Raw genomic sequence first — 13,368 nt, forward strand, 5'->3', positions numbered from 1 at the left:
AGGGTTCGGCACCGGTGGACGCTTCAGCCAAATCGCCCCCTAAAGGGGACCCGCTCTCCCTCGAGGCGTAAGTGAAGGGAGGGGTTCCATAATGAATCACATTCATGTTTTATTCCTGAGGAAAATAACCAAAGCATTATCTTGCAGTTCGGATCTCAACCCTTCTCAGCAGAGCTCATCTTCAGGGGATCTTCGTCCAGAGATGATAGAGAGCGAAATGCCTCCCCTTGCTCCACCGTCCTACGAGGCTGGCGACCTCGAGGTATCGTCCCAGAGGGCTTTTTCAAGTCCGGACCCTGGGAAAGGTCGTCAGACTAGTCTGACACCCTCATGCGCGCCGGCGGAGGTGATGCAGGATCTGCTTGGTAGGGCGTCCATCTCAGAAGAACACCGTATGTTGATGGATACGGTGATTGGAAGGATTTCATCCGTAGAAAGCAGATTGTACGAAGCTGCCAGGAGTTTACTAACAGGCTTTGAGGTATGTAAAAAGGTGTAGCTTTTGGTAGAGACGCATATTAAATGTGCCATGTATGAATAGTAGCCCCTGAGACTCTGTGTGTCGTCATGAATGACGGCGCATAGAGGATCATAATCCCAGGTATGATATGTCGCTTATTCCCTGAAGGTGGCGAGGCGCTCGGTGGCTAGCCGGACTGATGAATTTGCCAAACTAAAGCGGCAACTTGACGTGGCCGATGGCGACATCGCGCTTGTAAATAAGCGGCTAGACGAGGCTCAAGGTATGTTCAAAAGACACCTAGTAATAGGAGCTTGATGCTCGGGCCTTATATATATATATATATATATATATATATATATATATATATATATATATATATATATATATATATATATATATATATATATATATACTTGATGTAGATGGTGTTGCTGTCGTGGAGAACCTTCGGGCGGAACTTGCCCGAGCCAAGGAGCAAGCAAGGAAAAGTGATGTGGCTGCCGTTAAAGCGGCTGAAGAGCTGAAAGCCGAACAGGCTACTCATTGCCAGAGCAAGAAGGAAATGGCCGAGATGGCCATAGAATTGAGGGATGCTACCAACCGCTGTAGATTGCTTGAGCAAGAAGATAGGGCGGCTCAGAAAGATCTTGAAAAGATCACGGCCGAAGCCAAGGATACTCGCTCTGCCATGAGAGCGATGAAGGAGGAGCTGCGTCAGGCCGGAGATATCACGGCTGGAAAGCCTTATATGCTGCGGATTAAGTTTGGAGACCCCAAGTATGCTCCATTAGACTGGCAGTGGAGTTCGGACAATGCTTATCTGGATTTGGCCGCAAATGCGGCGGATGCGACCGAACACTTCCGCAGCCGAGGTGACCATAAATTGGAAGAGCTTTTTTGGTCGCAGTACCACAATCCAGAGCGCCCACTGTCAGTCTCCGACAGTTTAGCCGCCTGAGCGGAGCTGAACAGATTATCCGGACTCGCCATGAAATTTGTTGCGAGTCGTCTGTGGCCGGAGAAGCCGGAGCCGAAGAGCTATTTTGGCTTGGTGCAGAAATTGCTTGGTTCTGTGCCGCATGCTGATGCAATGAAGAGGTCGGCGTGCATAGAGGGCGCACAGATGGCCCTTGCCCCGTGTCAAGACATACTGGACAGATATGAAGGCCAGTATTGTTGCGTCCCATGATTCGGACGAAAGCCGAGTACCTACCAAGCACTATTTTGAGGAACTTCTTCCTGGCGCTCGTATAATAGAGTCGAAGTGCTCGAAGGATGCTGTGTTTGAATAGCTTATACTATTTGTAAGACGAATTGTGTTTTTATTACAAAAGCTTTTTTATACTTGTGCTTGCAAGAATCATGATACCTCCTGTGCGGCCGTTTAATGTATATATTTGTATATAACCTGAATGATGGCAGTCGTTGGCTTCAGCCCCCACGCATAGAATGCGGGGGTTATCGCAAAAAGGCGTCTATTCACACTTAATCCAACGTATTGGTCCTATAAAGGAGGTGGTGGCGCGGCGAACTAGGCAACCGGACTATAATGCTTTATCACTTTCACTTAGCCATAGGAGTTTGACAGTGGGACTACTGAATAGCCCCTAGGGGCACCGCGCTCGCCCGAATTCGGGCGCGAGTGTGCCTGACCGGGAAGCGGCCCTTCATTAATGCAGAGGAATCCTAAAGATTCCGGAAGTCATCGAGTGGTTGACCAGTCTCTCTCTATATCATGACAGTCAATTTTCGGCTTTCTCCACTGAGGTGCTCACCCGGCCGAATCAGGGCACAATCGCACTAGTTCTCCTGGTGCCGCGTTAGCCGGGAATGTAAGGCAGCAGAACAGAGGAGCCGGGCAAACCCAACATTTGACCAAAGACATGATTCGGAGCTGATGCATATAGGGCCAAACTCGCGACGCTGAACACTCCCTAAGGTGTTCGGTCTTTATGAAGATGGGCCAAATAGAGCCCTTGGTAAAAAAGCCCCTAGTGTCCAGGTATGTGCAAAAATTTCTGACGTGGCCACATGCCAAGACGCCAGCCTCCTCCTCGGCTATAGAGAAAACCGGGGGATGTTATCAACAAGAGACAGTAAAAAAGGTTTACGCAGGGTCTTAATCTGAAAAAAATCCTTGGAACGGGTCCCTGCTGCACGTCTGCGCCTGTGTCTCCGTCGTGCCGTATCCTGGACAGGCGTAGCACGATGCTCGTCTGTGAAAGAGAGGAACTTAGTAAAAAATAAGCGTGCGAGAAATCTGTATCGAAATAAACAAAATATAGTTGGAGCAAGAGTTGGGCCGTATTGTCTCCGGGCGTGAGCACACGGAGCCCCTTGCACTAGGGTATGCGGTAATTTAAGCGTGTCGATACCGGACTTGTCGAGGCGTGTCCGGGATAGTAGGGCTGGATTTGTGGGCGACTGCCTAGGCGACCACACCCCTGCCCGTACTTTGGGGGTCAATTTATGTTCCCTTGTAATGAGATGATGCCCTTTGGACCGGGCATTTTAAGAGTAAGGGATGTGTAGTGCGGTATTGCATTAAAGCGGGCGAAGGCTTCACGTCCCAGTAGCGCTTGATAGAGACTTACGAATGGGGCGATGTGGAATGTTAGATTTTCGCTTTGGAAGTTGTCGGGTGATCCGAACGTGACTTCTAACGTAAGGGAACCCATACTTGGGGTATCCAAACCTGGCGTTACTCCTTGAAAGGAAGTGTTGCCGAGGTGGATTGCGACTGGGTGTACCCCGAGTTTGCGGACTGTGTCCTGGTACAACAGGTTCAAGTCGCTGCCGCCGTCCATAAGGACGTTTTTAAATTGGAGTCCGTTAATGATTGGATTTAAGACCAAGGGAGTCCAGCCTGCGTTCTGGTCTCCTCTAGAGTAATCCAGATGATCAAAGGTGATTGGTTGTAACAACCAGTGGGGTCGCTCCTCCGGGGCTGGCTGTACGGCGCGTGTCGTTGTAGGTGCCGTTCTATTCTTCTTTGTCACATGAAGTAGATTTACTGTCTTGACTTCTTGTGGGAACTTCTTTTGTTCTTCGGTGATCTGCTCGTGGGGTGCATTGTCATCTTCGCTTGGTGTGTTGAGCCCCTTGTGTTCGGCGTTGAGCTTGCCGTACTGCTTAAAGACCAAACAATCTCGGTGGGTATGGTTTGCAGGTCTCCCCGGAGTGCTGTGGATTTGACATATTTTGTCCAAAATTTTGTTGAGGTTGGATAGCTCATCCCTATCTTCTTTGGGGGGCATCTTTTTCTGATTTTGCCGAGGACTTTTGAATCCGGCGTTTACTGCCGTGCTCATCGGGCTTTTGTCCTTTATCCGGCGCGGCTTCCCGTTCCCATATCTGAGTTCAGACGTATTCGGGTCGCTGGTGCTGCTTCTTGCCAACCAACTATCCTCTCCTGCACAGAAGCGGGTCATGAGGCTTGTTAATGCGGCCATTGTTCGCAGCTTTTCTTGGCCGAGGTGTCTGGCGAGCCATTCGTCTCGGATGCTATGTTTGAAAGCTGCTAGGGCCTCTGCATCCGGACAGTCGACTATCTGATTCTTTTTGATAAGGAATCTGTTCCAGAGCTTCCTCGCTGACTCTCCGGGCTGCTGAGTTATATGGCTCAGTTCGTCTGCATCCGGGGGCCGGACATAGGTCCCTTGAAAATTTGCCCGGAAAGCATCCTCAAGCGCTGCCCAACTTCCCATGGTGTTCTCGGGAAGGCTTTTAAGCCAAAGCCGGGCTGTCCCTTTGAGCTTAAGGGGTAAGTATTTTATGGCGTGGAGGTCGTCTCCTCTGGCCATGTGTATGTGGAGGATGTAGTCCTCGATCCAGACTCCAGGGTCTGTTGTTCCGTCGTATGGTTCTATGTTCACTGGCTTGAATCCGGCTGGGAATTCATGATCCAGCACCTCATCAGTAAAGCATAGGGGGTGTGCGGCGCCCCTGTATTTAGGCGTGCCGCGATTTTCTGGTATTTTTTGCGTTGCATCACTCATTGGAGCTTGCTTTCTTGGCCTATAAATGGATCTGGTAGGGCCAATTTTCTGATGCGGATTCTTGGATGGATCACGTGGTATATTGAGTGCGGCGTCTTTTGACGCGTGAGATTGATCGTAGGGTCGTCTATCCGACCTTGTGGCGTCCTTATTTTTGGACTATGGGGGCTTTATGGCCTCTTCGTCAAATTCCGGTAGTAGTTTCCGCTTCGGATAGCTCTTTGTGTGGCGACTACTGCCGTACTTGTGTGCGGTATTAAGTACCTTACCCCATCTGATCCTGAGTGCATCCTCCACTGTCTTGAGCCTCCGCTTCTGCTTTTTTAGGCTACGTGCAGTGGCGACGAGCCTTTGGTGGAGGTTCTGATGTTCCAGCAATTTGTCTAGTGTGAGGTCGTCCGGGCTATTATCCTTCCCGGGGATTGGTTGTTCGGATTGTCCGCCCTGCTTGGACGGATGCTCGATGGCATGTTCATCGTCCGTTGAGTCGCCCTGCTCTATGGCTGGGTTTTTGTCGAGGTGGGGCTTGGCCTTGCGCTTACGCCGCCGCTTTGATTGTTTCTCGGGGGAGTGATCTCTGGCCGCATCCTTTCGGTCCTCGTAGTCGTTTCTGTTGTGTGTGTCCACCATGTATACATCGTATGATGATGTGTTTTTCCGGAGCCCTATAGGTGCTGGTTCTTGATCGTCTCCTTTATCGGCGTTCATACCTTTTATCTCTTCGGAGTCGAAGTCTAGCATGTCGGTTAAATCATCGACAATGGCTACGAAGTGGGTGGTGGGTGGGCTACAAATTTCTTTGTCGTCCGCATCCCAACCGTGTTGGCCGTAGTCCGTCCAAGGCTCTCCTGACAAAGAGAGAGACTTTAACGAATTCAGGATGTTGCCGAAAGGTGAGTGCTGAAAGACATCCGCGGCGGTGAACTCCATGACCGGAGCCCAATCGGGCTCAACCGGGAGAGGTACGGGATTTACGGAGTCCGGATCGGAGTCCGGCACCTTGGAGTCGTGGGCCTTGCGAGGCACTAAGCTGGTACCCGGCTCTATCACCATAGGGATTGCAGCTTCCGGGGTGGCGTCTAACCGTCCATCCCCGACTGGCGTAGTGGCATCCGAGCTAATGGTCGGAGCGGACACCTAAGCGACGCTCTGGGCGTTGTTCGATGACAGAGCTAAATCGTGGCCATCATGACAGTGCGGCGCGCCCGATTGTCGCTCGAATCCGTCAAAGATCAAGTCCCCGCGGATGTCGGCCATGTAGTTCAAGCTTCCAAACCTGACCTGATGGCCAGGGGCATAGCTCTCGATCTGCTCCAGATGGCCAAACGAGTCGGCCCGCAGTGCGAAGCTGCCGAATACGAAGATCTGTCCGGGGAGTAAAGTCTCATCCCGGACCGCGTCGCGGTTGACGAGCGAAGAAGCCATCGGGCCTAAAAGGCGACGACACAAAGGAACTCTCAATGAAAGCACCAATGTCGGTGTCAAAATCGGCGGATCTCGGGTAGGGGGTCCCGAACTGTGCGTCTAGGCGGATGGTAACAGGAGACAAGGGACACGATGTTTTTACCCAGGTTCGGGCCCTCTCGATGGATGTAAAACCCTACTCCTACTTGATTAATATTGATGATATGGGTAGTACAAGAGTAGATCTACCACGAGATCGGAGTTGCTAAACCCTAGAATCTAGCCTATGGTATGATTGTTGTTCGTCCTACGGACTAAAACCCTCCGATTTATATAGACAACGGAGAGGGCTAGGGTTACACAGAGTCGGTTACAATGGGAGGAGATCTACATATCCGTATCGCCAAGCTTGCCTTCCACGCCAAGGAAAGTCCCACCCGGACACGGGACGAATTCTTCAATCTTGTATCTTCATAGTCCGGGAGTCCGGCCAAAGGTCATAGTCCGGCCATCCGGACACCCCCTAATCTAGGACTCCCTCAACTATCCAAACATACACATTTCTGCTTTCTAGATGGTTATTCTGGTTTCTCTCAAATACCTGTATCAGCGAAAGATCAATCAAAAACTAATTTTACTTGCCCTTTCGGTACTTTTGTTTATAGACGTATGCCTTTTGGTTTATGTAATGCACCTGCTACCTTTCAAAGATGCATGCACTACAACATGTACGCTATTAGGAGGCATTTTATTAGCGGCGATTTCCTAAAATGCCTTAAAATCATGGTACTACCGACACTTTGAGAAAGTGCGTCCGAAGCTCACATGCTTTGAAGGTAAATTTAGAAAATGCCTCCGATTGTTGCTGGCGTTCCGGTGGAGAGCGCCTCCAATGCTTGGCTTATTATACAGATTTGACCCTTGGTTTTAGACTATTTGCGAAATAACCCTCCCACCTCTGTCTTGTATACGTGACCATCAAAATAATAAAAAACTAAAACCAAAAGATCGACTCGATCTGCTCAACGCATCTATCGCTGGGGGCGTCGTCGCTGCCACCGGAGCCTCCGCCACCGGTGTCCCACACCGGAGCTGCCGCAAGCGTAGCGGCCGCCGCGGCGCCGCGTCCGGCAATGCCATCCCGCGCTGGACCTCTTCTTCTCTCCTTCCCGATCTCACGGTGGGATTGCAGCGGCCGAGTGAAGGAGACCCAAAGGAGAGGGGATATCCAGGGACCGGAGAGGAGGCGACGGAAGAGGTGGAGGAGGAGGAGGAGGAGGAAGGTGGCCTCGCACGCATCAACTTCTTCCTTCCCATACCAGACTCGCCCACGTTCTATTGCTGTTATTGATCCAACACCCCGGTGCACACAAGGTGTTTGAGGTAATGCCCCTGAATTTTTTTACTTCATTTTACTTTCCTTTTGTGTTTGTGCTAGATGTTCTGTATGAACAATCATTTTGGCACGACATTGTGCAGTTTGACAATTGTTGGAGAAGCTCTGAACTGATCAATACATGTAGATTAGTACTATATATAACACTAATTACTGGCACTTGCACAATCAGCTAGTTGTACTCCCAGATGTAGTGTGCAACGACGGCAAGGAACAACTGAAATTTGATGTGGTATTTTTGCTAGTTAAACTGACACTGCTTCTAGAAATTCCTCTTTGCTTCTGATCACATTCAAATATTTATTATAGAATTTTTATGTGGCCTCTGCTTTAGTATGTTACATAACTTCTTCTAAGCACCTCATGTTGTAGAACTTGGTTTTGTTTAGTTGAAAATGGATAAGAGTTGGATGCGAGCAGCAAGGTCATAAAATTTTCTTTTCGTACGTCAGCAAAAGACAATAGGATTCTCTGCCCTTGCAAGATATGTGTAAACTCTCGGTTGTTAGGTGAACTTGAAGTCTATGATCATTTGATTTATGATGGATTCATGGCTGGATATACCACATGGATTCATCATGGAGAAAGTATGCAGCCCTCCGAAACAACTTCAAGTCCTAATTCACAGTTTGAAGAATATTCTGATAGTGATGAGATGGATGAGATGCTACTGGAAGGTTTTGGGATGTATGATACTCGTACTTTGGGAGAGGAGCAAGAGTCTGAAGATGACTTGGACGATGATGTTGAAGCATACTATAGATTAGTTAATGATGGACGCCGAGAGCTGTACCCAGGTTGCAAAAGATTCTCTAAGCTGCAATTTTTGGCGAGGTTGCTTCACATCAATAATATGAGTGGAATGAGCAATGTCTGCTTTGATGAGGTATTGACGCTAATTAAGGAGGTACTTCCAGAAGGTGAGGCCTTGCCCAAAAAAATTCATGGGGCCAAAAATTTTGTGAGAGACATTGGTATTGGATATGATAGTATAGATGCATGCAAAAATGATTGGATTCTATTTAGGAAGGAACATGTTGATGCCATATCATGTCCAGTGTGTGGCACAAGTAGATGGAAGAGCGTAAATACTGGAGTTAATGGAAGGCGTGTCCACAAGGTGACTCAAAAGGTGGTCCGTCATTTCCCGCTAAAGAAGAGACTCCAAAGGTTGTTCGCTTCTAAAAAGACGAAATCAGATATGAGGTCGCACAGCGATGGCCGCACAAAGGACAACAAGATACGACACCCAGCTGATTCACCTACATGGAAACACTTTGATGCTATTGACAAAGACTTCAGTTCAGAAGTTTGCAACGTTAGATTTGGATTGGGAGCTGATGGTTTCAACCCTTTTGGAAATATGAATCTCTCATATAACATATGGCCTATCATCTTGATCCCCTATAACCTTCCTCCATGGATTTGTATGAAGCAATCAAACTTTATCCTCTCTGTCATCATTCCTGGTAAAACATGCAGCTGATCATAGATGATCTTCTGGAGCTTTGGAATGATGGAGTCTAGACTTATGATGCCTCTTGATCTAAGAAGTTTCTCTTCTGCGCTGCACTACTATGATATTCTATCAGCGGGTCGACACAAACGAATACGTGATGTAGAATGCTCCCATCACAATAGTTTCCACACTTGGTTTGCTGACCATGTAAGTGTCTATGATCTCACACTAAAACTCTTAAAGCGCTTCATGTGGAGATATTGCATTAACTATGTTATGTCTCTAGGTTCAATCATTGATTTCCAATAATGTTAAGATCCCTGAAGAAGTTAAAGTCTTAGCACAAAAGCCATATAGGATGGTGAGAAAGTACAATTCTTACTCTATAAATGGATGCACTTTCCACACAAGGGGACATGGTGACGGAAAAGAAGCGCAATGTGACGGAGTATCTATGACTGCAAAGACATCTAGTTTCTCAAGTGCTAAAGATAAGAATCCAGCTTTAGGAGATGTTGTTTATTATGGCCGAATCATTGAAATAGTTGAGCTGAATTATTCAAACAAAGGCAACGTGGTTTTATTCAAGTGTGATTGGGTTGACAATGTTCGCCCTGATGCTGGGGTTCGAAAGGACCCATATGGAATAACCGAGGTGAATTTTAACCATTTGCTAAGCAGCGGCAACGACATATTTGATGAGCCATTTATCCTCGCAACTCAAGCCACCCAAGTATATTATGTACAAGATTCTATAGAGAAGGATTGGTACGCTGTGGTTCATCCACCTACAAGAGACTTCTTTGATATGGAGGCTAGAATTAATGGGCATGCGGAATATTAGGCTAGGATTAGATGAGAGCTATTGGTTGTTTCTGAACTAAATTTGAAGTGTTGTTGATTGTTTTTATCTTAGTTTTGATCTTGTCTTTTCTAACCGAGTTTTGAATTGTACATACCATAAAATATGATGACTTCAAGATCAAGATCTGATGCATTTATTCAGTCCCATGTGTCTGACCATGAAAGAAGATTGAATGACCTGAATTATAGAGTGAGAGAAGTTAATCTACCTCAAATGGAATGCATTAATGCTATCAAACAAATTAAAGTAGAAGCATCAAACATGGATCTATTAGAACACTTCACTATGGTAAGCTCTTAAAATATTTGGCGAGCTCTTGTTTTTATTACTTCTGATGGTCTTGAGGAGCTGAACATGGATAACTTTGAACACTTGTTTTTATTACTCATGTTGTTTTCTTGTATTGATTTTGAAGAATTCCAGAGCTGAAGAAGATTTTAACTTAAGGAGCCATGAGGGAAGTGGTGAGGAAACTGAATCAGAAGATGGAGAAGATGACACTGAACATGGTGATGAAACTGAATCGAAAGATGAAGAAGGTGAGTCTGGACAAGAAGATGAACATGACCAAGAAGAGGAAGTTCGACAAGTACAGGAGAAAACACATGGTTAGTTCGAGGGCATAAAAAATTTAGATGTGCTTGTTTTGCATGGGCCTAATGGTAGTTCCTATCTGTTCATATACCAGAAGTTGTAGAGAAGATAAGAAGAGGACCTACTCACATGAGGCGCTTTTGGAAGGAACACGATGTTGATAACAAGATCAATTTGAAGTTCAACAGATTTGGTCAGCCATGTGGTTTGAAGACATGCAAGCTAACAAATTTTATTGGAACCCTAGTGAAACGAAAAGAAATGTCCTTAGCTGCTCAAAACTGGAGCAAAGTACCAAAGTTAGAGAAAGAAAAGTTGTGGGGTTCTGTCCAGGTATGTCAACGCAATCTAACATATATATATTTGCATCTTCAACAAACAAGTCATTTTCTTCTTCAATGAACAAGTTGTCACAACTATCTTTTATAATAGGCTTTTTTCATCATTGATGAGTCATACAAAAGATGGGTGTTGAGATCAGCTAGTAAAAAATGGAAAGACTTCAAGGTTGTTTTAAAGAGGAGATACTACAAAGCTGATTTGTCACATGCATGGAATATTCTTAATGGTTGTGATAATAGAGTACCAATTGGACAGTGGGAGTGGCTAGTAAAACACTGGAGAACAGAGAAAGCTAAGGTGAGTACTCAATGGTGTAGTTTTGTATCCTATGCTAAATATGTGTTCCACATATAAGCTTGTTATGAGTTTCTTCACCATATTTGTGTGTCCAGGAAAAATCTGAGAGAAACAAAGCCACTCGAGCATCGCAACTCAAGGGATGCAACGGGACCCACACCACTGGGTCATGAAGTTTTGCAGTTGTCCTTGATCAAATGGTAATCAACGAATAAGTTTTGAAGTTTTTGGGTCTTTTTCTTTTGTCTTTTTTGTCTTGGTGGTAGTCATTCTGTTGTACTAATGGGTGTCATCTGCATTTCAGGAAATGGTAGAAGGTAGGGAAATTGGGCGTGCCGAGCTTTACGTGGTTACGCATACGAAAAATAATGGATATCCAGTCAACCAACAAAGCGGAGTAAAAATGGTATGTAGTTCACTTCATAGTGCTCTGTTCTATTATATTCCTAGTTAGCTTTCACTTGATACTGCTCTGTTCAGTGCTTCATAAAATTCATGCTTGCAACCCTACTGTTATATGAACCTTTCAGGATGAAATTAAAAAAAGGATTCGGGAAGATCCTTCTTTGATTGGTGAGGAGGCCTATGATGGTGATCTTTATTCATCAATTTTCCCAAAAGAAAAGAAAGGAAGGCCAAGTGGCCTTGGTCTATTAGTAGGTGGAGTCGCTTCGGAGCGCCTTGCTGAAGTTGAAGCTGAACTACATGCTGCTAAAGAAGAGAACATGGAGCTTCGGCATGTGGTGCATACTCTAGTAGCAAATCAAACTTCAATAATGGCCAAGAGTGAGAAAATGGAAGAACAGTACAATGAGCTAAAGAGTTTGATCATAGCTTCTAGGGGGTCAGTTGAAATGGGCGGAATTCAAGAAAAGGAGCTTCCAAATAAAGATCCTTCTAAGGTGATTCTTGTTTTCATCTCTGAAATTCAGTCACATTATTTGAGCATTTACTACTAGCTAAATATGAGTTTGCACATACTAGGACTTGGAAACCATGAATGACAAAGAACAAGCAACTTCACTTTCATATACTACCAAGGCATCTGAGGCAATGGCTGCTCCAAGGCATCCAGATAAGGTGAAGGCATCCCAACTGGAATCAGCACTACCTAGTCTTGCGACTGTGCCAAAACCAAAGAACGCAAAGACAAAACATAAGAAACCAGGAATATTTCAAACACCGCTCCAAAAGGGGCCAAAGGTGATTTTTTCTATATGTGTCTCAACTTATTAACCAACTAGCGAATTAGAAGGGTTACTTAGTACCATTGCAACTTACAGGAGGGATTAGAAGATACCATAAAGTGTGGCATGGAAGTTAGTTTCACGTTGCCAAATAGTGAAAATGTGGTGGCAATGGGAACCATTCAGAAAACTAATAGAAAAGCTAAAGCTATTGATGGCCAACCACTAGCTGATTGTGTTGAAGTTCTTGTCAACATCGTGCTCAAAGAAACAACTGAGTTGTCTCGTGCACAAGGGAAAATAAACAAGCTAGGAAATGCCCAAGCTAGGTGTATTCCATGGCCACACAAAAATGTATGATACATGACACTTTGCTATTTCATTTGCCCTGTTCTTCTATATGCAACTATTCTAAACTCTTTTTTATGCAGATTATGCAAACAGATCATACTACCATGCTGCACTCTAAGGTACTATCATAGCTCATAGTTGTTGTTTTGTGCTCATATTATGTATAACTATACATGATTTTTGTTTTTACCCAATTATAGGTTTCTAGTGTTTGTAGTCAGATGTCTTTCAACAATAGAGAGAATGTAGACCCCAACAAAACAACCACTGGAACTCAGGTGACCGACCATCAAACTGGTTGCAGTACTTCAGAAGGTCTAGTGAGGAATACACTGAAGAGAAAGAAAGTTTCTGAGACAACAAGAATGAAAAAAGGTACTCAGGCAATCTCTGCTACAACCGGAAACAACATACTTAGGAATTCGGGCACGGAAACATGAAAGATGGTCATAGGTGAGTTGTACATGCCTTTTCCTGTAGCGAATTAGAGCATGAGGTTTCCTGGCCCTTTTTTGCATGCATGTCTCTGTGCTGAGAACATTCTTTGCTCTTGTAAAATTCTGATTGATACTTTGATATTGTCCTTCAGTTTAGTTCATAAGTATCCATATCTTCAGGTGATGGTTATGCACTTATGCTCTTGCATTCTAGTGAGCTAACCATGCAAACACAAAATAAGTTTTTGAGAGAGAAGAAACTACAATTTATCTTAGCCAGAAGACTGAGAGAGGTATATATAAAAGGAAGGATTTTTGGTGTCACAGATTGCTAGTTAAGTTGTCCAAGACTAAGAATACAAAGAAAAAAACACTAATCTGAGCTCTGTATTCTTTGGTTTAAATTTTCCAGTTTGCTTGTAGTTGTACTAACCCGGACTCTGTTTTCTGTGGATATATAATATTGAAAACTGTTGACAAATTCCTTTTTTTTAATTTGAAAGAGAGAGATAGAGGGAATGGGAGGGGGCAATTCTCACCTAGTTCAGTGCATCTATTGTTAGTCTTTCCAAATA

General features: G+C 45.2%; 1 protein-coding gene across 1 annotated transcript; it reads left to right on the plus strand.

The window, feature by feature from the left end:
• Positions 1-217: 217 nt before the first annotated feature.
• On the plus strand, positions 218-12,487 carry LOC123081479 (uncharacterized). Its single transcript, XM_044504072.1, has 5 exons — positions 218-262; positions 6,797-7,197; positions 7,682-8,077; positions 12,203-12,359; positions 12,437-12,487. Exons 1-5 carry the CDS (start codon positions 218-220, stop codon positions 12,485-12,487), a joined length of 1,050 nt encoding a protein of 349 aa, XP_044360007.1.
• The last annotated feature ends 881 nt before the right edge of the window (positions 12,488-13,368 follow it).

This window comes from Triticum aestivum, chromosome 1B (genome assembly GCF_018294505.1).
Source record: "Triticum aestivum cultivar Chinese Spring chromosome 1B, IWGSC CS RefSeq v2.1, whole genome shotgun sequence".
Classification (NCBI taxonomy): domain Eukaryota; kingdom Viridiplantae; phylum Streptophyta; class Magnoliopsida; order Poales; family Poaceae; genus Triticum; species Triticum aestivum.